Source organism: Osmerus eperlanus, chromosome 8 (genome assembly GCF_963692335.1).
Source record: "Osmerus eperlanus chromosome 8, fOsmEpe2.1, whole genome shotgun sequence".
NCBI classification, from domain to species: Eukaryota; Metazoa; Chordata; class Actinopteri; order Osmeriformes; family Osmeridae; genus Osmerus; species Osmerus eperlanus.
Window position 1 is genome coordinate 8,332,742 of NC_085025.1, and position 26,329 is coordinate 8,359,070.

At 41.7% G+C, this 26,329-nt stretch overlaps 1 protein-coding gene across 4 annotated transcripts in view; it reads right to left on the reverse strand.

Annotated features, from left to right (window-relative positions):
* Positions 1 to 3,011: 3,011 nt before the first annotated feature.
* The window catches only part of si:dkey-71h2.2 (low density lipoprotein receptor adapter protein 1), a 31,693-nt gene continuing 8,375 nt past the window's right edge, over positions 3,012 to 26,329 (reverse strand). The window contains exons 2-10 of one of the 4 annotated variants that reach the window (XM_062467837.1): positions 18,492 to 18,634; positions 16,843 to 16,958; positions 11,917 to 12,031; positions 11,472 to 11,544; positions 11,216 to 11,296; positions 10,013 to 10,140; positions 8,675 to 8,709; positions 5,745 to 5,773; positions 3,012 to 4,482 (exon numbers count right to left, since the gene is read on the reverse strand). In XM_062467837.1, the coding sequence (XP_062323821.1) occupies positions 4,436 to 4,482; positions 5,745 to 5,773; positions 8,675 to 8,709; positions 10,013 to 10,140; positions 11,216 to 11,296; positions 11,472 to 11,544; positions 11,917 to 12,031; positions 16,843 to 16,958; positions 18,492 to 18,634 (767 nt within the window). In that variant the 3' untranslated portion in view covers positions 3,012 to 4,435. Of the gene's footprint in view, positions 4,483 to 5,735; positions 5,774 to 8,674; positions 8,710 to 10,012; positions 10,141 to 11,215; positions 11,297 to 11,471; positions 11,545 to 11,916; positions 12,032 to 16,842; positions 16,959 to 18,491; positions 18,635 to 26,329 lie in introns of all 4 variants that reach the window. The other 3 variants (XM_062467838.1, XM_062467836.1, XM_062467835.1) reach the window with 3 other exon arrangements.

Below are 26,329 nucleotides of genomic sequence, written 5' to 3' on the forward strand. Positions count from 1 at the left end.
ATTCCAAAATATTACTTAAGTGTTCCTTCATTTTTTCTCAAATGTATTAAGAACTAGACATGTAGTAATCTGTTGAGTATGTCAGCACTCTTTTTAATTATTAGTGATGTGTTTCCGGTTGTATTTACAATGTAATGTTTAACCAGGACAGAGATCTGCCAAAATGTTATGTCACTTATTAGGATTCCTCCTTGCTCGATAGCATGGCACTGAGCAAACCTGAAGCTTGGACATAATCAGGCCAGCATGGGTCAGGAGATCCTGGTCCGGTCCTGGTCCTGGTCTCTGACATTTCTCAACAGCAGGCCATCCTTAACAGTGACGAGCAAAGACATGACAGCCAGGGGCCAAAAGGGATCCATCCATCCACTTTTTGGTTTGTTTACCTGCAGCCTGGCCTAATTGTAATTAGAACAAGAGTCGGTGTCTGGATGACAGGAGTGCTTTGGGAGGTTGCCTGGTCTACAGTAAAACATCTATACTGTATAGTACATATTTGTTATATCTGGGATATTGGCTGCCAGAAAACACAGACGTTGTTGTTTGTTTGTTAAGCTAAGTTCTATATTCAGCATTACGAAGTGAATCCATGTTTATGGTGCTTTACTTTGTGTGCCCTCATAATCTTGCTGTATCTTAGTTTGAGCTTAATGGTGTTATCCATGTATAATGATATTAAGGCCACAAAATGCTTTAAAGTGGGCAACACTAAGTCAAGGAGTTGCCACTCTGACCATAAAAAGATTAAGACACTGTAGGTTTGCTGAATTTCTTTCGACTTGGTCCAATTCCCAATGGCATCCATTATTATGTATCAAAACAGAGCACAGTCTATTCACATGGGCTCACAAAGATCACACAGGTTGGCACGACAATACATTTTCACAAGCCAATTACAGCAGAGTATTACCTGGAGGCACAGGAGCACACAAGTATCAAAGTCAAGCGGAGTCTCGGGCAGGTTACACTCAGCAAATTTACTGAAGTTGTCCTGGAAAGCTTTCAATTTGTTAAGTGTCTTTGTAGATGCATGTGTGTCTGCCTTAGCTTTACAGGGACGTTGTTTCCCAGGTTGGTTGAAGTGGTGACTAAGCAAAATGGAAACAAATGAATGTTTTCTTTTGATTTTACAGGGGTTGAATCAGAGGCCACATGCTACTAAGAAAAGTCAACGCACATCTTCATCCCCACTGTCCTTCTAATGTGGTCTCAAGACGCCCCTCTACAAGCAATATTTTTTACTTGGCCTAAGGCGTATGGGCACTGAAATATTACAGGTACTTTAGTTCTTTCAACACCTGCAAATCAAGACAATCAAGACAAAAAACTAACAGACTACACTACTATTTGAACAAATGTATTTATTTTTCAAACAGCATTATGTTTATCGAACCAAAACTGTTTTCAAAGTATGCACAAATGGAGCTATACCATGGATTAGACAGGACAATTGCACAAAGTAGCCTACACTCACAAGTAAAACTGAACGTGGAAAAATCCTACAATTGCATAGATCTCAGAAAATGAGCACCTTCTTTACAAAATAGACTGATCAAGTAAACACCACTTCATACTAGTCACAAACATATTATAGACAAGGACTCTAATTAAATATATTTGAATACATAATGAACCATTACATTGATGTCGGAAATTATTCAAATGTCTTGTTTCTGTTGAAAAATGTTCCAAATATGGATCTGTATGTATCACAATCATTCAAAAACCATGCAACTGAGTTCAATAATTCATTTGAAATGATAAGATGCAGTTCAACTATAAATGGTCTGGCTTACAATGCAAAAAGCAATACATGTTCTTAAGTCAACTTTTGGTACTCTATAGAGGTTATGTTAATTTCCCTTGTGTTTACACATTTTAAAATCCAATTTCCGAGTCCTCCAAGAGACATTGAAAACAGCCAATCTTAAAATCTGCAGCAATAAGAGGAAGTCACACTCCACACACACAAACACCAGGTGTTGGACTGGATTCAGGAGAAAAAGTTAATATGGCAAAGAAAAAACATTTCCTCCACAGGAGAAGGAAAGGCAATGCCTAGGTAGCAGGGGTCAGGAGAATGCCATAGTTTGAACTCAACATGGCACATTAGACTTAGTTTACCTTTGACTGAAACTGGAACATTTCCCCCCTTTCCCATCAAGTGAGTGTCTCATACAAAATGCTACAGTAGTAGAAAAGCACTGCAATACCTTATGAGATACAATGTGCTTATATCTATAGAGCTTCTGCTGTTATCTTCTGCTGTCGCTCTGGATAAAAGCGTCTGCTAAATGACTAAATGTAAATCTAATGTTCACACTCCTCACATACCCTGACATATGGGAGCCAGGTGGTATTTGAGACAGTCTAGGCAAAACAATGCAATTAAGCCATGGTCTAACCTGATAAGCCTTGCAAATATTCTGCAGTCATGACAACAACTCCCAGAATCCCCCTCCTTCCCTCCTTCTTGCTTCACACCAATACTTCTATCAATATGGGTCCAAATCTAAATATTTTGTATCTTAAGTGTAAAGGTAATTGTGTCTTTCTGTTTGTGTCTAAATTACTTCTAAAATAAAGCAATGTCTGCAGTAGGAAACTTGACCAGTTATACAAAATGCTCTACCTACAGTATCAATGCAAAATTCAAGGCATTCACAAATTCACATTAACACATTGTAATTCAACAAGACTTGAACACATGATCTGACAATAAATCCTGATTCTACCATTTAAAATATCCTAATATACATAAGATAATTACACAATTTTTAACATTGAAAAAATACAGAATTAGGATATAAAGTTGTCCTTCCTTGTATACACTTTACATTGATACCTTCAATAGTTCAAATCAGTACTGTACAAGGAAAACATGAACCTGTATGACCTGTTAGTAGCTGAATTCAGAAAAGAAAAACATTAAGCATTGGACATTAAACATTGGAATTAAGATTGCAACCTTGTTTTGACTTGGATAGTCCTCTGACAGATATGTGTTAAAACACATTAAGGGCTCTTAATGCTAAAAGCCATTTGCTCGTGCCATTTTTCAAGAATTGACTACAACGTGATGAGAATATTTCTATCATTTTTTAGAAATTTTAAGCATTTTCTGTCACTGAAGTAAAGTGAAAGGGGATAGGAGGGATAGGAAATGACACATTTACTGAGTCAGGGCTTAGGTCCCCAATGACATGAGAAGCACAGAAAACATTTCATACAGCACAGAATATTTTCGATCACAATCTAAAAATGCAGGACCTCTAGGTTAGCTTCTCAACTGTTACACATTTTAATTGTAAATATGACATTCTCATAAGTAGATAGAGGGGGAAATATATGGCTAAAATTAAGTGTGTCACTGTCAATTGATGATAAATCTAATGACAAGATATAGGTTACTGGCATATTATTAGATGTTGTGTGCAAAAATGTAATGATAGAACAGTTACTGTTAAATAAACATTAAAAGGTTCATAAGTGAATAATGTAAAAACCTTTATGCTGAGATCAAAGGGTCCTGTTTTTATTCAGTGATCAATGCATGCTATTCATATCATAGCACAGAAACACCAGAGTGTTGTACAGTACAGCATGTCACTGGATGAAAGAAACCTGGTCTAACAATTGATTGATTATATGTCAAGTTCCCTTTTGTTCTTCACAAAAACCAAGGCATCAACATGCTAGATCAAAGGAATCTATAATTCATAATGAAATAAATAAAAACCACTGAGCATTCGTACCAGCTTATGTTTCCTAACTGGACCACTGGAGAGAACTATTCAGACTTCAGAAGCTAATATTCCACTGAGCAGATATAAAATATCTAATAATTGCTGTTGAGAAATGTGAGCTTGATGTCCATCTGTAAATGTGTTCTAAAGAAACATTGAAAGTTGGTAGGACTTAGTTCTTGTTGATCCTTAAAGGTTCTGTATCCTTAAAAGGTACTGTAAGAAAAATAGATTTATTCATTGACTGCCTAAGATACAAAAGTTTGATTCCATCTCCTCTAAATAAATAAACTGAAAAAACTTTAAGTGACTGACAGTTGTAACTGACAGTAGAAATTCAAATAAAGTACAATCTTATATTAGTGGAATTTAAAAAGGCTTGTTACAATGTTTGGCAGTAGAAATCCTAAAATATGTAAGTACAATTATATCCTTGGGAAGATTAATGTTGTGATGCCTTACACGTGTTGGAATTGTAGAAGGTTTTAGGCAAGTCAGTCTTCAGGTTGATTATGAGAACCATTATATGACGGGCAATTTCATTTGTAAAGAGGGCATAAAAGTGTGTTTTGGCAGTCAGGTATTCATGGTTTGTGGGGACAACTTGTTAAGCAGTCGATGTTGTGAGCGTAAGTCTGAGTCATCACTGCTCAGAGACATGAGGTCATCGAGCCGGGCCTCCAGGGGACTTAGAGGTGCGTCCTCAGAGAAGGGTCCGGAGCGGGACTCTGCCAGTCTGGAAGACAGAGAGGTGGAGAGAGGAGGCAGAGATGGGGGCAGGTAGAAAGTGAGAGACTGATAAGATGTAAATTCTGGAGAAGGCAGGCCGGAAGGAGTCACGACAAAGGAGAGGAGTTGACTTTGGTTTATTAGTCGAGCAGCCCGGATCAAACAATCAGTTCAAGACAAGCTGATGGCATGAGTGGAGACTCTCTCTTACAAGAGTGCTTAAATACATGAGTTGGACAGTACAGATATAGAATGCACAGAATTGCTTCCTTAACGGGTCTTCAGTGGTCAGTGTATTGACACACTAGAACGTTCAACAGGTTCAAGTGGTCGTTAATCACATAAGCCTTATTTGTACATGATTTTCCTTACTGTCTCCCCACTGTCTGGACTGCATGCTATATTCTGCTCAGAGGGGGCCTCGCTGCATGACCTCTGGACCTTACAGAGACTCAAGCTGTACATGTACCCAGAAACTCTGCCTTACAGAGACGGAGAGATAAAAAGAAGCAGAGAGAGAAGCCAATTGACAGAGGTCAGAAAGAGAAGGTCAAAGAGAGAAAGAGTGTACCCAAGGAGCCAAATGAGAGAGAAAAGAAAGTGAGAGGAACAGTGAAAAATGTATTTGAGTGATGGAATGATAATGAGGATGGAGTGAGACAAAGGTCCAGAGTGCTATCTGGAGAGGTGCCAAACTGACAGTCAGTATGAGAAAGGAATCACAATACCTGTTGGCCACACACACACACACACACACACACACGGGCTATCAAACTGTAATACATGGACAGAGTCAGAATCAGACACACTCACAAAAATGAATTACAGACCAACAAGAATTTTTGGGGATAAGAGTGCATGGAAAAAACACAAGCTAATGTGTGTTTGACATGTGCAGCACACTATAACAGCACACTAAAACAGCACACTAAAACAGCACACTATAACAGCACACTTTACCAGCACACTTTAAACATGCAGTAAATGGAAGACCACAGTTAATGCTCCACCAAGGCCCCCTCTACTATTGGTAATTCCAAAAAATATCCCTTTACAATGCAACGCTGCAATGAGTGTATCGAAAGTCTAGTTTTTACCACCGCAAAGGAAATCAACCTGCTTGGACTTGCATGATCATTTCGGTCTGATGATTATATAATAACAGTGAAGGATAGTGTATGGTGGGTGAGTGATGAATTTACGTTAACCGCCATACGGTATGATGCCAAACACGCATCAGACATGCAATGATCATCTCACCTCACTTACCCATGTCCATCTCCTCTACATCCATATTGCTGCATGGCAGGTTGGAAACAGAGTACACGTTTAAGGGCCACTCCACTCAATATATACAGTTTTTTTTCTTCTTGAATATGCTTGATTAGCATTTCACCGTGCATTTCATATCGTAAATCAAATTCCTATGCACAAAATAAGGCTTTTCATCATATACATGGTGAATTATTATAATATTACAAATTGTTTTGTTGTAAAGCGCTCCTTCAACTATTCTACAAAGTGACAACTATTATGCCACAGTACAGCTGGAGAGCTTGGATTTCATCAACTTCCTCATGAGAGTTCAGAGTGAGTTTTAGGCTAGATGGACCAGCTGTGGTGGCACTAACCAGTGACTGTGGACATCTTTATTTTAGATCTCAATACATTATCTACAATGTCTGAGTGTGACCCCACTCTGGCTAAATGGGGATTCTTTTTATGTGAGCGAGCAAGCTAAATTAAAGCAACGAGAACATCACATTTTATACAAGGTTGAATTATTCAGGCTTCGTAATGTGCCAGGCAAGGAGTTTAAACTTTGTAACTTCTGCTTTAGAGGTATATCTACATCAATTATTCAATTTACTTCAATTAACATGTCAGAGCATTGACATTGTGTTGATATTGAAGCATTTTGATGCATCTTAAAATCTACTTTTATATAGCTCTACAGCCAAAACCGTGTCAGGGTACAGTGGGTATGATTCAATGTGAGCACCAGTCTTTGCAAGAGTGTGAAAGACCAAACACCAATATGTATTGATATTCTCAAAGTCATTTGGAAAACACTGAAAAAGTGAAGTGGTCAGATCAATCTGGTCTGTAAATCTAAGAACACAAACAGTGAGCAAACATAGTCACCCCATGTGGACTAGTGATTGATCTTGATGAACACCAAATGCATATGTTCATTTGTAGGGAAAAAAACATGGACGATAATAAAGAGTGTGGGGCTTTTAGATGAACACATCCAGATGTGTGGTTGTGGGTGTGTGTGTGTGTGCATAGGTAAGAAAATCAGTAAGAGGGAAAAAATGGACTTGTAGATCGAGCAACAGTAGGGAGTCAGGTGGCTGAGTGCTTAGGGAATATGGCAAGTAATCAGAAAGTTGCCGGTTCGATTCCTGGCCGTGCAAAATGACGTTGTGTCCTTGGGCAAGGCACTTCACCCTACTTGCCTCGGGGGGAATGTCCCTGTACTTACTGTAAGTCGCTCTGGATAAGATCGTCTGCTAAATGACTAAATGTAACAGTAACTGTGACACATGCAGTGCTCCGTCGTCCTATAGCACCTGACATGCAGACGACTCACTCCACCCACTGTAGCACACATACCATAGCACTGTTACAATCCACAGACGACTGGATTGCAATTAAAGGACTGTCATCACACGATCAATAAATAATAAATCACATTCACACCCTTCCATCGACTACAAAGCCATTCCGCCCAGACCATCAGCTTTAACGACTACCCAGTGCTGCTAGACATGAACAGTGTATCCAGAACCCTCCTGTCTTTTCATGTGCTAAACTACTCTCTTAGTTCTACCTTCCTTCCCTGTGGTTCTTCTCTATAACCGAATCAGCGGGTCCTAAGCGTCTAGGAGCTGTGCTAGCGGGAGGCTTTGCGCTTAATGAGCTGTCTTCTGGCTAAAGTGAAGAGGATCCATTCCTGTCCTGTGTTTATGGAGAAATAATGTTCCACTCTGGGACACAGGCTCACAGCTGATTATATAATGACAACACATGCACAGACACTCAAATAAGAGAAACAGCGCCCCCAATTCTTGTCTGAACGTACGCACCCGCCAAGAAGGAAGGCCTGCCTCGCTGAATGAAATTGGCTGTAACAGGATTGCGCAAACTTAATTGACTAGACAGCAGCACTCATTAGCTTACACAACATGCTAAAAGGGGACAACACATTTTGTTACTTAAAATATCTTACCTATTGTACCTTTAACCACAGTTTGGAAATTGCTCTGATTGTTTAAATATAGTCGACTAGGCTTCGGTTTACACTGGTTAGCATGACTATAGATTCAATAAACAATATTTTTGACCCTGAGTAATTAATATGGAGTTGCTAAATATCCATATCATGAAGTGTACTATGTAACCAATACAGTCTCCTGAAACATTGACTGTCCAGGAGTCTAATGTTTAAGACTTTAACATTGAACTTAACCCCGGAATCTTATTATAAGAAAATACTGCAGCACTGGGCCAAGAACCTATCTGAGTTAACATTTAGCACCTTAACCCTCCTCCTTTTCCAGAAAGCTTTAGAAAGCTACTCAATTAGCTTTGCCTGAATTTCTGCCAATATGCTTGAGTGAGCTCCATGAAAGACTAGGCAGCCTCTCATTGATATTTGTGTCACAAATGCTACACATGCTGAATGAACAAGCAGTATGTCATATTCTTAGCAGTGAAGGGAAAATGATATTTGTTCGTTCAGCCTCCTGAATGCACTTTCTTTGGGAAGTGTGTGTGTGTGTGTTTGTTTGTGTGTGCGTGTGTGAGAGACTGTTAGTGTCAGCGAATTGAGCTTGAATCATTTATGAGGGGTTGGAAGGTGAATTTCTTGACCCTTTCTGCCTCATTCAAAATGCTTCATCTACACATGAATGGATATCACTGTACTACATAACAGTGTACCGGTATATACTTTATGTCTTCATGTTTATTGAATACACCATGTACATATCTCTTCATTATCTTCATGTATGTTTTAAATTGACTATTTAGCATCACGTTTGTTCTATCTTTTAGCGATAGAAACAAAATACGAAATAAGAAGCTACTCAACACTGAAACAATAAACTAGAGTAACATTATTAAAAGAGCCATGATGACTAAGATTGTGCGCATACACGCACACATACCACAAGTATTGATGTCTACAGTACCTTGAGAATGCATCATCAAGGCCATCTTCCACATCCTGTGGATGGATACACAACACGATTAGAAACTATTTTCATCACCAACACACGTTTCAGTGCAGCACGGTGTGCGTCTGCTGTGGTACAGCATTATCAGTCGTCATGACAGCTCTCTGTATGACATGTCTGGTTTCACACTAGTTAATCAATGTGCAAAATCAAATTATTTGCAAATCCTTTCTGGCCTACAGAGCAAAAATGAGGTAGTAGTTTTGATGAAGACAAGTATATCTATAGCCTGCTGTAACGAGACTGATATTTCTAGATCAATATTCTATACAAAAATGGTCTATCACAGTGAAATTGCACACTCCATTTGTGAGTTCAATACATCCTATTGGACCACATAAAATGTCCTTATATTCTCTAGTCAGCAGAGGAAGCAGAAGCCACATAAAAAAGGACAAGGATACGTGTAGGGACTTCAAATGGCAAAATACTATTAAATTCAATCAATAGAAAGAGAGACTTTATAATCATGTTGAGATGGACTGGCTGATGATATTAGGCTTAATCATCAGCCAGGGAGTGGGAGGGAGGGAGGGAGGGAGTCAGGTGGCTCAATCTCCCTCGCTCTTGCTCAGCTGATGGGCTTCTCCACTTTGTATGCTTTGATGACATTTACATTTAGTCATTTAGCACTGAGCGGTGAGGGAGTCGGACTAGTAATCCGAAGGTTGCCAGTTCGATTCCCGGTCATGCCAACTGACGTTGTGTCCTTGGGCAATGCACTTCACCCTACTTGCCTCGGGGGAATGTCCCTGTACTTACTGTAAGTCGCTCTGGATAAGAGCGTCTGCTAAATGACTAAATGTAAATGTCATCAAAGCATACAAAGTGGAGAAGCCCATCAGCTGAGCAAGAGCGAGGGAGATTGATTTTGTATCCCAGGGCAGCCCCATTGCAAGTAGACTGTTCCATTATTAGACCAACTGTACGGTTAAAAGGAGGAAAAAAGTCCACCCATTCAGGCTACACCCTACATGTACAACTCAGGAGAGCTGAATGAAAACATTCTGAAGAGAAGGTCGCCATCCAGTGTTCACAGTTTGGTAAGGCACAACATCAAATTGTAAAACATATTTATGTACAATTATGCCACAAGCATTTCATACACATTTATTTTAAATCCTGCCATTTTTAACACATGAATAAAAGGCTTGACTTTCACTTATTGCTTATCATAAATAATATCGTAGAACTATTTCAATTCAACCATGGACAAAGATACACGGGATTTATCCATATTCGGTCTGGTTATCATGTTTAAACAGCAGTCAGCAGACCAAGGTCACAACCTACCCAGGAGTCGTGTTTGATTGGTCGTCTCCGGGCGGGATTGTTGCGTGGGGAGGGCGAGCTGAGGGATGTGGAGAGATATGGCCGCCTGAGTTTCTCCTCCACCCCCTGTGGCTTGTGTTTCTCTGGGTCTGAAAGAAGAGAGGATAGAATCAGAGGGTCATTATTTTTATTTCTGTTGTAAAAGACACTAAGTAAAGTCCATGGCCACCTTCAATGTGCTCCAGTCTGCAGGTCCACAAAGGCAGAATGTAAAACTGCAGAAAGTTTAACTTCCTGTTCAACTTGGAGCGCTTCAGGCCAACATAAGAATTTGTCAGAGTGAAGCCACCATTGGGAAATGGAAAGGGAGCAGAAAATAGCTCAGTCTTGACTAAGATGACTTGCGGATTGTCAGAGTGTGGTTGATGAACAGGGAATTCACAGCCCTTCTGACCCCCTCCAGGGCTGGAGCGGAACAGTGAAGTTTTAGACCAATCCATATAAAGGTCATTGCAACTGCTGGGCTGTATGCTACTGCTGAACAAATTGGTTATAATTACTAAAAGTTCTGGGCTGAGACGGTGGATTGTCTCTTTTTACAGCAGGATTCTTATTAGAGGGAGCATTTTCAGCATTCATAGAAAAGGCCACCTCGGCACAGTCTCCCAGACATGGATTTAGACTAGTCTTAGACTAAAATACTTTTTTATTGAGATGTTCACTGGATTTTTCTCTTACTTAATCCATGTCTGGGAAACTGGGCCATAGTGTTTATTGTATATCTAAAAGTTAATATAAATGTATTCTGTAAATTATATTATTGTTGCTTGCTTTCCTACAGGTACACTCTTGCACTTTTGAGGTTCATATTGTTTAATTTGTAACTTGTTTAACTACTTGCTCTTATGTTTCTTCCCATTGGCACTTGATTGCTTATCACAATGTATGATCATGTTTTGGCTTCCCGCAATGTTTTTTGTGGCTATCTCGTTGTTTATGATCATTCACCTATGCACTTTTTGTAAAGCTCGATCTTGGAAGTCGCTTTGGATACAAGCGTCTGCTAAATGAATAAATGTAAATGTATTCATGGAACAAGTTGCTAATTTGCATGCATTGAAGAAAGTGAACTAGTGTAACATAAGCATATTAAGATGACATTAAGAGGATCATCTACCTTTAAATAATTCAGTCAGTAACTGAATCAATTGTTAGTTGAGTTACCTGAGACACAGTGTGTGCTTGTCTCGGTCTGGCCTTCCCCGACAGAGCAGGTGCAGCAGCTCCTCGCCTTCTTGCTTTTATCTGAGGCCAGAGAGAATGAATCCTCAACTCAGACACCCAGTTCTTGGAGGTATTCATAAATGCAAAGATCTTATAAATAACAAGATACTTTCCTGAAAGGAGAGCTAAAAATAACCAGGACAAACAAGGTATACTTAAATATTCAAAGATTTTATAAATCACCAAAGTAACCTACCCTCCTGAGCGACTTCCCACAGGTCCAGGGCTACTTTGAAGGCCTGAGCCACCGTGAGTGTCACAGCCTGGGCCTGGGAAACCACAGAAGGAAAAGGAGCCTCAGGGAACAGTGAAGTACTTTATAACAACCACCAGATGGAGACACACACCCAACGTTGAGTAGGTGTCCTGAGGAACAAACAAATGAGTGGGACTTTGCCCTGTGAATGCATACATTCAACAGCATAACTATAAGAATGAGTTTACTTTTCATGGGAAAATGTGTTCAACAACTACCCTTTTGGGAAATTTGATTAACTAATAAAAAAAAGTTCTGATTTCTCATTCCAACTGTTAAAGATCTGACTTAATTGTATTGTAATACGTGTATTATATTATCAAACACAAGGGACGAAGTTTGGAAGAGGAAACATCGTAGATTGAGATGGTGGAAGGAGACTTACAATTTTCTTCTTCTGGCACAGGAAAGCGTGGCATTCCAGGGTTTCATTAAACTGACTCTGGGAAACGTAGGCAAAGACCTTATCCTGAGTTTTATCAGCTGTGCAGTAAGAGATTCTGCAAAAGAAACGTGACAAAATAATTCAACATGAGGCCATAACATTGCAATTTACGTTATAATGCAATCATTGCATCAGGTTATTCTGAGGGTTCTGAGCTTTTGAATACCCTGGTTCTGCTGTTCCATACTTGTTGCATATGCATTTAAAGACCAATCACAGCTTGAGCTGAGGGAAGGTCATGAATAATATGCAGATGATATATCACAGATGGGTTTCACAGAACAAGACTGAAAAGAGAATTACCATGAAAATTGGCCAATGAGCATCATACATGAGAACTGCCCAACATCACCATCACAGCTTCATGTCTTATAATGAAAATCATACAACCTTCTGAGCTGTAGCGACACTTCAAGTGATCAAGACATGCTATTCCAATCGTTTCACCTTTATCTTACTAGTTTTACAGACTTTATGATCGCAGCATCAAGACATTTTTTTGTTTTACTGTCATCTAAAAGCCATTTGGTACAACCTAACCACCGGATCATCCTCCTGACAGTACATGACAGGGCTGAGGAGTGTGGTATTAATTCAGGCTTTTCTAGAATCAAGAGGTTGATGTTATAATCTTGAATACCCTGTATGTCCCCAACCAAAGTCTCTGTATATCCCTGTGTCCCTAAACAATGTCCCTGTATGTTCCTTACCAAGGTCTCTGTATGTTCCTAATGAGGAACTGTGTGCGTGTGTCAATTAGGTGAGGAGTAGAAATAGAGAATAGAGAAGCAGAGGAATATCTCATCCTCGGTGGCTCTGTGTTTGATATAAACCCTTGATTAAAGCGGTGTCCATATCAGCCGACTCACAGGGAGTGGTTGTGCTGATGATACTCCAACAGGCCCGGTTTATTAAAGGGCAGACAGGAGGTTGAAGGGTAAACCAAGGATGCTTCAGTGACTGTTCAGGTTCAGTTCCTTTTCTTCAGAGGATGTTCCGCCAATCACTTGTCTGCTCAGAGTACCAATTAGGTTCAGCTGCAGAGCACTCTGATCTCTACTGTACAACGCTCTCTCACGCACATGCAACACGAATGTTTGACATGGGTTGCCCTGTGTGTTTTGTGCAAGTCTGTCTTGCAAACACACAAGTCCAGTTCCGCACAAAATAACCTACACGTTCACACATACTTTACACACACACACAAAGAAATACGCCTGCACACAACATTACAAAAAGGGTGGGTAAGGAATTGAGGTAGAGTATCCATGCACATAAATCGTAAGCAAAGATGCTATTAAACGCCAAAAATTTAACAATTGTGTTTTGTAGGGGGTTTATTTCTTGGCAAATCTCAGTCTCTGATTTAGCTCAATTTACATCTGAAGGTCGATTCTTCACTTTCAACATTCTAGATCAAAGAGCTCTTTCAATTCACAGGTGTTTGGGGCTTTCATTGAACATCATGAAAGAGAGAGAAAAAGAGAAAGAGAGAGAGAGATAGTAGAGGATTAATAAATTATCCCTCCACCCTATGGGGGACTGTGGAGTATAGATCTGTGTATGCCCATGCTAACTCACATACCTGTGGGAACCAACAAGGAGTGGCCACTTACTGCTCCACTTCAAACGAGTCCTTCTAACGAAGTCATTAACTCCTCTATCAAACAACAAGCTAGAAATAAGCAGCACTGAAACCCCACCAGGATTGCTAACTGTTGCTGTTTGCGTCGCTGAGGGCTGACCCAAATAGGAACGCCCAAGATACGCTCTTCATTCACGAATCCCTCTTTGCTTGCAGTGTAGCATAAGTTATTGTTTATATTTGGGGCTTAATTGAGGGAGAGCAGAAAGGAGGAGGGTGGAGGGGTGTCCTATATATGGTGATGTGTGTTTAGCCTTCACTTCGCATCTGGCTGAACAACGTCTCTTAGCTCCATCCATTTCGATCCATTTCTTTTTAGCAGATCTTATGAGTTTTAATTGTCTAATTGTATTTTATATTGATGTTTTACCTTGTTTTATAACTCTTAACTGTAGCACCTTGAGATCTGTTTTCAGATGAAAGGTGCGTTAGAAATAAAATGTATTATTATTATTATTATTATTAGCTGTGATATAATCATAAACCTTCGAGAGTTATTGCTTAAACATAGTTTGGCGGACTATACTGTAGTTCAATTCCAGCAAGTCAATAACTTCATTAAAATAACAAATATAACTTACTACAATGGTAGGGTTTCATATTCAATTTCTCTTTTCAGTAGAAGCACAGAAATCCTGTATTTCACAAAAACATCTGTCATCTTGATACAATGACATCAATATTCACACACACCCCTCGGTGACATATGAACATGAAGTATAATGCAATTCAGTCCAGGTCATTGAAAAAATGATTATTATAATGTGGCAGCCATGTGAATAAAAAGAAAAAAACCAAATCTGTGTACTCTTCTGTCAGTAGGGCAGCAGTGGAAGGAGAGCACATCTGAGCAGTGACCTGCTTGGTCAGGATGCTCTCCTACTGAAGTCTGCATATATCACATCCTAGGGTGCGTCAAAAATAGCTGTGCTCTGTCTATCATGTCAGGATGTGTTTGCTGATGTGTGTGTGTGTGTGTGTGTGTGTACGCGTGTGTGATTGGGAGAATAATTTTCCAAAGTATGCTAAATGTATATATTTTTTATTTCCCCACACAGTCTTCAGAATGTACCAGTCATTTAAATGTATTACATACCTAGGTGACGTGTAACATCCCTTGACTAAATGTTACCTGACAATCTGTCCAAAACACTGAAGCTTGGCTCAGCTTCCTCACACTCCTGTTTATGCATAAGGCAAGGTTCTTTTAGCCTCCAACTTGAGATACACCAAATGACTCACATCAAAACAAACTCACACTAAAAAGAACTGACAAAATTCCACAGCTGTAGACAAGCTGGCGTATTGTATCAGCTCCTTAACGAGCGGAGGGAGGAATGTGGCTTTGATATGCCTTCTCCAAGAGCTGAGATGAAGAGGACTGAGGAAGCTGTTCTCTCTACACACACACACAACAACTGTCTGCTTGCTTTCTTCTCCAGACAATGACAGCTCATTTCTATCCTAGCTAAAACCTATAGCCTGAGGTTATCAGATGAAGCCTCAGCTGCCTTGAACACACACACACACACACACACACACACACACACAACCAATGACAAGGAATACTCTACCAACACCCTCAACCTAACCTAACAAAGGGATTCCAAGCAACACTTTAATTCACACACACACAAACAAAAATGCAAGCATAGGGGGGATAGTTCAGTTGGATGATTAATCGATCCATCATCAAAATGTGTCCTCTATTGACCTCACTGTTAGCCCAGCATGGTATAAAACACTGGCCCTATCAGCTTTAAAGTGGGCACAAGAGATGAGTAATTAGCAATGGACATTTGTGTGTGATCAAAGCTCAGTCTGGTCATGATACGGAGAGAGAGATTTCTTCTTGGACAGAGCAGGAGGGGGAGGAGGGGAGGATGAAAGGGAAGATGCTTCCCCTGGCCCATGGTCTGTTTTAGCTGATAAGGTGGATCAGTGGGGTGTGTAGTCTCACACGTGCAAACACACACACACACACACACACAAAGTCTCATGGATCAGAAAAAACATGCTTCAATGCCTCCTGAGTCTAGATGCATTCAACCCCTCCCCCTCCACAACCCACTCCCCCCCCCCCCCCACCAACTCACAGGATGCACACAGGATCACACATCGATACACACACAAACACAGACACGCACACACCATACAGACAAACACACGTAAACAACCTATCCCGCTCTGAACACTGCCATAATCACAGTCCAGCCATATGATGTTTCGTATTGTAATCCTGAAGGACACGAGGACCGGCCTATATTACAGTGCCCGAGGCCTGCTAAACATCACAATACACACACTCATCCTCTTAATTGCATGGCAGAAGGGGGGGGGTGGAGTCCCAGTGCAACTTCTAGAAAGTTCCTCCATATCAGAGTTACAGGAAGAGCAACCAAACTGAGAATTTATCAGAGAGGCTGCAGGCTCTCAAACACCTTTTTTTTATACAGACGGGAAATCCCAGCTAGCTTCGTGCTTCTCAGAGAGACCTTGGTCTGAGTCCTCTGATGATCTCGTCGGGATATGATGCTATAAACGAGCTATGCTGTCCTTAGTCATTGGAAAAAACAATCATAAAAGCAGGAAAGAAGCCATGGAATCGTCTGCTCGTCTCTGGAGTCGTTTCCTGATTGCTTTCCCAGGCGAGGGGATCGAATGTGAGACCCACTTTGACTGAGGAGCAGAGAGCTGTATGGTTTAATCACGCAGAGAAGGGGGAGCCACGACACAGCGCAAAGTGACCTAGATAAGGAAGAGGATACTGTGGCATTATAATAGAAGTTTATTTGAAGTATATGTTCCATCTATGGAGACCTTCTCTATGAGGTCATACTTGCCTGTTTACATAGACATTCTCTTTGAGGTCATAATTATTATAGGGAGATATTCTCTATTAATGTCATAATGTCCTTTATATGGAGATGTTATTTATGATCACGTGTATATGAAGACATCCTCTCCGACATCATAATGGGAGTCAGGTGGCTGAGCGGTGAGGGAATCGGGCTAGTAATCTGAAGGTTGCCAGTTCGATTCCCGGTCATGCCAACTGACGTTGTGTCCTTGGGCAAGGCACTTCACCCTACTTGCCTCGGGGGAATGTCCCTGTACTTACTGTAAGTCGCTCTGGATAAGAGCGTCTGCTAAATGACTAAAAATGTAAAAAATGTAAATAATGATGATTATGGAGACATCATTTACGATGTCACAATTACCTGTATATGGAGACGTTCTCTATGAGGTCTGAGGTCTCTGTATCTGTGATGATGATTCCTTTCGGGGAGACAGTCAGCGTAACCTTACGGAACTTCTTGGTACTGGCTCGGGCCTGCTGATTGTACACACACACACACACACACCGTAAAAGACCTACTATAGCTCGGAAGCTATAGACAGAACAAACAGAGCTAGCCAACAGTACTTGAGATATCTGAAAGGAGGTCAGACTGTCAGGAAACACACCCCCCTGTCCTTATATAAAACACCCTGACTTGCTGGAGAGCTGAGCTGAGTGCCTACTGGCATCGCCACTGGCACCATGTGTGCTGTAAAGTTATTCCACAGGACCACACTGCCAGAATGAGAACACATGAGAGCTTTACGTCTAGACCCTACTGGCTTGATGGGTCTTTTTGAGTGTGAGAACAAGTTGTAGATAATGTGTGTGTGTGTGTTTAAAACTACATTTCTAGGTCTTTACATGAATCAACACTTCTGCTCTCCTCTAGAAAGAACAGAGAGGAGAGAACAGGAGGCGTCATTGTTAAAAAGAAAGAGGATATCTTAAGGACGATGGGACAGGTGTCTTCCTTCCTGTTGAGGCTTCCATGCCCTGCAGACCACTGTCCCTCTGCAATAGCCCGTGCATCAAACACAAGAGACAAAGGGACTATGATGAGGAGAGAGAGCAGAGTTCCTGAAGGTTTCTCTGGGGATGGCTTTCTTACAGGGTAGTGCAGCAGAGTCATACTGTCATGCTAATAGCCAACTGTTGCCAAGAGGCAAAAAGCAATCTGTCGTTTGTTTCTGTCACGCCAAGTTCAGGTTTTCAACTCTTTTTGCACCCTCAAGGCTAGGGGGAAAATGCAGCCCAATGAAAACAAACAAACAAGTTCCCATAATCCTATTCAAGGTGCTTGGTTTCCAAGGGAACGCAGCAGACAATTGACTTGTGTTTTCCCCCACTCTCCTACAGTAAATCAATTGAATCTTAATCGCCCTCGCAGGTTTGCTATGGTCTCTAATTGAGAAGTGGGGGTTTTACTATTAGATGCTGGGCCTATTCTTTGCTGAGATGGGATTCAAACAGATTATGTGGAATCCCATCGCCGGTGGTGTGGAATGAATGGAGTGGTGTGTATGTGTGTGACTGCGATGGAGAAAGGGAGTAAGCATAAAAGAGAGAGTTTTGAGCGAGATACAGAATAAAATGTGTGTGCGTCTATGTACATGTGACAGAAGTTCAATTTCGTTTTTTTGACTCTGATGGAAAGGAAGGCAAAAAGAGAAAGTGTGTCGCTTGTTTTCATACCAGTGGGTGGTCATCGACAGAACAGTTTGATTGCAGCTTTAGCTACCAGCCTTGTGAAAAAATGATGGGATTCTGAATGTGCAAACAAGGCATGACCGCATTGAAGGTTAACGTGGACTTTTATAGGGTTAGGGTTCCACAACAAAATTGTTAAGGTAACTTGTTGATGTATAGTACCTGTCTGTAGGTCTATGTACATCTAATTGTCTAAATAAAATCACAGGGCAATCACTGTATTAACAGCTAGCTTAGGTAAAGATTAAACTTCAACCCATGCTCATAACAAGGCCGTGGTTGCCTAGCTTCTTGTTGGCATGGTAACCGGATGCTCACCGTGCTCACAATCCTGCGGATGGCGGCGGTGGCCATGTCCTCTCCTTTGGGCTGGCCCACCAGTGTCATGCCCAGGTACTTCACGTTAAACACCATTCCCTCCAGTAACGTCTCCTTGGTGTCCGTCCAGTTCTCTGGCAGCTCTGATTGGAAGAAAAGGTCAAAAAGTCTGTTGGATTTTATGCATAAATAACTGTACTGATTATCTGAATAGGGAATAATCAAACTATCTATTTTTTTTACAGGGCACATGCACATTAATGAGAAAAACAAGATGGCAGAAATGTTACAATCATCATCCACACTTGTACAGGTATAGATCCTAGTGTAAAAAGCATGATCAGGACACTGTGTTTCCCTGGTTAAAGCTTTCATGTGGAGCCCAGTTCTGTCCCCTGCCTGGTTACTGTAGGCAGAGGGAACCTGTGAGTAAACTGTGTCATGCTGAGAGCCTGAAATATCCCTGAGAATCACCTGGACACAACACAGAAGCCCACAGAGAGAACAGCTACAGCACAGAGTCAAGCAGATAACTGGCAGGGTTTTGTCCGATTTGTTCTTGTTTGTTACGACTATTATAGGTTATTGGTCGAGAGAGAGAGAGAGAGAGAGAGAGAGAGAGAGAGAGAGAGAGAGAGAGAGAGAGAGAGAGAGAGAGAGAGAGAGAGAGAGAGAGAGAGAGAATTGGAGGGAGCGTGGGAGAAAGAGAGAGTGAAAGAAAAGAGAGGAGTGAAGGCGTCCGAACATTCTGCCAGTTCCTCACGCCGGCCGAGCGCTCCACACGGGCCGAGCCATCTGTCGGCGTGGGGACCCGACCAGCTGTTTGGGCGTAGAACAGAGAACGCCTCTCCCTCTCGCCTCATCTACACCTCTAAATTATTCACCCCATCCCATCTTCCCGACAAAATGGCTCAAATGAAAGATTAAAGTTTGTGATTTTGGTGTGTTCTTTTTTGTATAACCTGGCAATGTCTCATCATTGTGGAGACGTTTGTTCCATATCCACAACCTATTATAGTACAGAAGTTTCAGAAGGATGGTTGACAACCCGGATGTGGCTGGGATGAGAAACAGCAAGGATCCACATATTAAGTAGTAGAGAAGGAATGCCCCTGAGGTACTCAAGTTAAGGTCACACAACCAGGAACTTGGATGATGAGAGTACTGTATACTTTTTTGTATTCAGGCACTGTTAACTCAGCCACAGAGGTCCCTTAGAGGTCCTGATGGAGTGGAATTGTGCTGTTCTCAAGGCTACAGTGATGAATGAATCAGACCAGGTAAGCTCAAACCCAGTTTGAGATCACCAGTCTACATTTTCTACTTTATAACAATAACAGTGTTCAATGTTCAAGGTCCAATTATTTTGAATAACTTCAAGAGTATGAAGTGTATTATTGTTCCAATGATGTGGGGATAGCTTGCTTCAAAGTGACTTTAAGAATCAGAATCAGAATGGGATTTATTCGCCATGAAAGTTTGCACAGACAAGGAATTTGCTTTGGCAGGAAGGTGCATACAATAAACATATACCTAAAATTTAAATATGTGGACTATCTATACTAAGGGTACATAAACTAGCAGTACTAAGTGGATAGTGCCCAGGAAGCGGAAGGACTCCACAGTGTTGACTGGGGAGTCACACAGGGTGATGGGGTGAGTGGGGCTGTGTTCCTCCTGAAGTCCACAACCATCTCCACTGTCTTAAGAGCATTGAGTTGTTCTGGCTACACCAGGTCACCAGGTTGGCCGCTTCCCACCTACAATCAGACTCGTCTCCACCAGAGATGAGCCCAATAAGGGTGGTGTCGTCCGCAAACTTCAGGAGTTTGACGGACGGATGACTGGAGGTGCAACTGTTGGTGTACAGGGAGAAGAGCAGAGGAGAAAGGACGCAGCCCTGAGGTGATCCGGTGCTGATGGACCGGGAGTCAGAGACTTGTGTTCCCAGCTTAACGCACTGCTTCCTGTCAGACAGGAAGTCTGTGATCCACCTGCAGGTGGAATCAGGCACGTTCAGCTGGGAGAGCTTGTCCTGAAGCAGGGCGGGGATGATGGTATTGAAGGAAGAGCTGAAGTCCACAAACAGGATCCTGGCATAGGATGCTGGGGAGTCCAGGTGCTGTAGGGTGAAGTGGAGGGCCATGTTAACTGCATCGTCCACAGACCTGTTAGCTCTGTAGGCAAACTGCAGGGGGTCCAGTAGAGGGTCAGTGATGGATTTAAGGTGTGCCAGCACCAGGCGCTCGAAAGACTTCATTACCAGAGGTCAGGGCGACGGGTCTGTAGTCATTATGTCCTGTTGGCCTTGGCTTTTTGGGCACAGGGATGATGGTGGAGGACTTGAGACAGGCTTGAAAGACTTGGCTTCAAAAGAAACGTAAATGTTCCAAAGATAAACTGACCTCAGTGCATCCGTCTATCCTGTGGCTCGGAGCCAAATCCACCTTCACACACCTGGAATCCTGCCGTGGAGGGGCAGCCTCATCCAACCAGTCAAAAGTGTGACTGTGCCCAACTGCAGGACACAGAGTCCCCTCAATGTCTCTCCACGCTTCTTCAACATGCTGCAACGATACGCCGCTAAACTACCAGGGACCATATCATATCCTCGCCAGACTACACGCATGAATTATTAAACAGCTTTGTGTTGATGCTTCAGGCCTTCAAATACAGCCCCCCCCACTCCCCAAACCCCCCCCCCCTCCACACACACACACAGCCCCTCACCCCCAAAAGGGGGGACGCTTAAATTTTTCATAAGTCTTCTTCCACATGCAGGCATACAGTACAGAGGGACGGGGCCAATGAGACTGACAGGAGCAAGCAAAGTGAAACTAATTGGATTTGAACATGTTTAACCAAACAGCGGGACGACACATGAAAAAGGCAGAGTTGTTTGGGGGGGGGGGGGGGGGGGCATTCAAAAACTGCTGTGTGGCAGGTTGATGTAATTTGAAAGAACCTGAAATAAGATTAGCCGAGGAGCAAGAGGATGTTTGCATTTTTATCTAATAAATGCCAGGCCACACATTTGTTTTGCAGCAGCATTTGGAGAGCGCACGTCAATGCTTTTATGCTCACTTGACAGGTCTATAGTGAGAACACAGGTTAAACTCAATACGTATTAGGCAATGAAAACAGAGGCATGGATGACATTTAAGTGTTCTACCACTTTGAGCTCCGTTCTTAAAATACAACAAAAGAAAAACCTACCAGAAAAGGAACAATACATGTTTTAGAACTACTGTCGAGATGATTTCTCTTAAAAGTTAGAACCACTTGACACTCGACTGAGTTTATAATCGACGAGAGCAAAGGAACATGTCTCAGTGGTGGAGGAAGCCCTCGCCAAGTGTTGCTCTAGTGTATTGGGGAACTAGGACTACATGTGCCTGCAGCTACACAACATGGATGGGTCACCAGCTGGCTTTTCATGCTCCATGCTTAATGATTTAAATGTACATGGAAAAGTCTAAATGATCCCCTAGTGGATTCAACCACTGCTATAAATGAGCCTACCACATTGAGGTATAATTACCAACACAAACACTTTCTCTCTCATACACACACTCGTACACTAGTATATTACCACACACTTGCTGCATTTACATACCCACAAGGCTCACACAGATGAGTGCCAACACACACACACACACAGTTGGTGCTTTTAACCGCTAGGTTCATTTCCATAATGTTAATTGCCCATACCGCTCAGGTACCAGTTTGTCTCCTAGAGCAGATAGCAGTAGCATTTCCTGCTAGTCTCTTCTAATGTCTCCTTTTAAGCATACTACTGCAAACAGGACCTATTTCTTCAAGTCGTTTTGACGTGTTGCCAGCTGTTGCTAAACAACTGTCCATTTGTATGAGGGTAAAGTGAAGACTAAGCAGAATCTTCCATCTGCTTTTTCAACCCAATACATTTCCTTTCCTCTTCCTATCCCCGTTTTACTTTTCTGATGAGAATGTAGGACACCACCTTGACAGAAAATAGGGCATGTGGGGAAGATGGTGGTGGTGGGTTGTATGGAAGTGGGAGGGGGGGAGAGGACTGGTTTTCTGAGTCTGCCTGGAGGGGATACCGTAGTCCCAGTCCTCTCTCCTCCAGAACCTACTCTCACTCCAATCCTTTTTCTACCACTCTACCTTCCTTCTCTACCTCTTCCAATCTCTCAACTTACTCCCTAGCTCTCTTCATTTCCAGCTCTCTTTCTTCTGCTATTCTTCTGTTTGCCAGCCATTCTTCTGTTCAACCTGGCAGTCCTCTGAATATGTCCTCAGTCAGTCTTCTCTCTCTTTTCTCATCCCTGGCCCTCCCCAACCACTGAAAGACTACAGCTCATTCAAAATTCTGCAGCTAGATTATTAACCAAAACTAAAAGGAGAGAACACATTAGTCCTGTCCTAGCTACTTTACACTGGCTCCCTGTTACCTTCAGAATTGACTTTAAGGTCCTTTTCCTCACATACAAAGCTCTACACGGACAAGGACCTAGCTACATTGCTAACTCCTTTATAAACTACACACCAGCTAGAACACTGCGATCATCAAATGCAGGCCTATTAGAGGTCACCAGAAGCAGTCATAAGAAGATTGGTGATTCGGCCTTTGTCAATTACGCCCCAAAACTATGGAACAAATTACCCATAAATATTAGGGAAGCTAACACTCTAGACATTTTTAAAAGACAGCTTAAAACCTACCTTTTTACCGAAGCATTTAAGTAATTTTATCTCAAAAGGGTTTTCCTACTTTTTAAAGTTGTTTTCTCTCTTGAACAGAGATCTTATTGGGATTTTTATTTTTGTTTGACTTGTTTATCACTTGTATTATTGTTTTTATTGATTTTATGTAAAGCACCTTGAGCTACAATTCTTGTATGAAATGTGCTATATAAATAAAGTCTTACTTACTTACTTACTTCTGCTTGGCTCTGGTCATGTTGACACTTAGAAGGGAAACGTATGTGCTCTCTCTCTCTGCCTTTCCCCTCTCCATCAATTTGTATGCCCTCCTCGCTCTCTCTGTATCTATGCGTGACTCCTACAACACTCTTTACCAATACAGCTGAGAGCCACTCACGTACTGTTACCACCACCGACCCGACAACAAAAACCTAAAAACAATGGCAGAATGGAGACACGGTATCAGGGAACCAACAGCGGTTGCCAGGCATCCGCAGCCATTATCATTGGCCGTCTGACAACAAGGCGAGGTGCACCACAATTAAATTACAAAACACCTTGGCTAGGCATCAGACACACAGACAAACCGAACCTGCAGTGGGGGGCTAGTACAATACCCTTCAGCTGAATAATCTTAGGCTTTGATTCACTGACGAGCCATGACAAGCTAAACCAACAAAATGGATGCCTCAATCCCTAAAAAGTACGACATGGAATCTAAAATTCCTTGTTGGAAAAACATATTTGATATTCAAATCTAATTTAAACAAAATGGAATCCCTTTTTTCTATATTGATCAATAGGGTAGGATCAGACAATGAAACTATAGCTTCTACAGCAGTCCCTCAGTAAGCTCCTATCAGGAGTCCTGTCAGGGCAACATCTTCTCAAGCGCTAAACTTATTCAGTTGCATGAATCGAGTCATTGCCCTCCAGGGTCTTAGGTTGATTCAGAGAGGGTGAGGAAGAGGGGCTTCACTTCAAAATACCCCCCCCCCCTCTATTCACCAAGAATCTTCATTAATTGCTTTCACTTCAAAAGCCCTATCTGCTGTTGATCCTAATTATGACTCGATTTATCCGGCATGTGCATGATTGAGCAAATAAAAGTTACTGCAAAGTGAAATGAGCTTTTCACGCTTTGGTCTGGGATGTGAAAAGGAGGGAAATGTTGAGTGCCCCCTGAGTTAATTGAGTGTTTTCTTTAGAATTTGTAAGAAGAGAATATCGTCTCTGGTTTTGTCCTGTCCTTCAGGGGATCATGACAGGTGCTTGGCTGAAACGATACCAAGGAGTTTCAGGGAGACATTCGTAAGGAGTTGAAATCTCAGATCTGCCCGCAAATACTCCAAACCATCCAGAAACATATGTCCAACACTCCTCAGAACAATCCCATGCCTTCAGGATTCATGACGCCTCTAATCACAACATTCACCGTTTCTGGTTAATGGCCAATTGGGATTTAGTTAAGACAAGAATGTTCCTAGTGGACTTACCCAGAAAACAAAATGTTAAATACTTAACACAAACTAAACAAAAAATAAAAACTCCCGATGCAGAACTGCATATGAATATGTAAACAATACCAATCCTCAGAACTATGTCCTCATTATGAAAAGAGAGATCAAAGGCAGGTCCTGTATGTGATGACTGCTAATTGGCTTTTGGATGCATTCCTTATGCAAATAAAGGCCTTGACCCCTCCCACTCTGAGACACCCGCTTGGGATCAGCGAATCACTAATTAGAAGAGTTCAGACCGAGGCCTCTACATTTAAATGGTACAGTCGCCCTTACTGAACTTAACAGTAACATGGCAGAAGTTGGTTCATGCAGTAGACTTGAGAAACTCTCAGGATAGAATAGCTATTTGAACTACATCCAACCAGTCAATCTGCCTAAGCTGTTATCCAACCCAAATAATGGTTTGTGTGAAAATATGAGAACTGGCTGCTCTATAATCACTTTCCCTTTCCCATCGCAGGTAGTTCTGCCTTGTCTTTAAAAATGTCTTCGTTTTTGGTAGTTGGAATCTGGTAGTTGGAATCTAAATGCACCTGTAAAGCGTTGTGTGATGAGGCCTGTAAAAAAGGGAAAAACTTTTTTTTACATGATTTAATTGGATTAAAAATGGATCTAATCAGGTATCCTGACTTCAAGTGTATTCAACATTTTTAACAAGTGCGCGACCAGGAACTTTGAATATCTTTAGTCCTATACACACACACACACTTCCTAAGTCTATGTGAACAAAACATGACTGCATTGTATAATAAGATGAGTTGTTTTAGCCACACAACCAAATCAACTAAAACATTCCACTCTGAAGTGAACTCAGTGCTGAATGTGCTGTACTGTTTAAGGTATGTCCTCCAGTGAGTGTGCACTCACGCACAAGGGAACTTTGTACCTGCTCCAGAACCCTCATTCTATTTATGGGCCTATTCCTGCTGTAAAGTGCTAATGTTTACAGTGTGGGTTGTTTGAATGTCTCTCTATAACATCTGCAAAACCTGTGTAGTGTGTAGCATAGTGTAGGTTACACACACACACACTGTGGGTTGTTAGAGTGTACATATAGAAGAAAGACACCCATTGTGGTCATATATTACGCTATACGAGAGATACGATGTGAGATCGGTGTGTGGGTATAGTAATATTACAGTACATGCTGTAGACACAAAAGACCCAGACGCAACCAAAACAGCAATCAATAAACAGTACCTAGTTCAGGACTGCACACGGTCAATTCAGAATAGAACAACAATCATACAAAAACGCATAAAGAATTCGGCACAGAAAAAAAACTGTCAGGACCCGCACGTCAACAACTGTTCAAACAGCACGCGTGTCCTCTCTGAATAGGGGGATAGAGGTTGAACGTGACCGCCAAAGGTCACGGTTGGAACCATTTATCACTTCCTGTCATGGTTGCATTCCCACTGAAGGTGTCAGAGCTGATAAGGTGAGGCCATATGGAGACAATGGTCTGAGTCCCTCTCACTTCACAATGAAAACAACTGGTCAGTGTTTAAGGGGGGCAAATCTGCACACTGACCCACTAAAGAGATACTGTGTGGATTCACCTACAGTGTGCTTCAACTTACAGTATAGCATGGCAATGCCTCACCTTGGGTAGCTCCTTGGAAT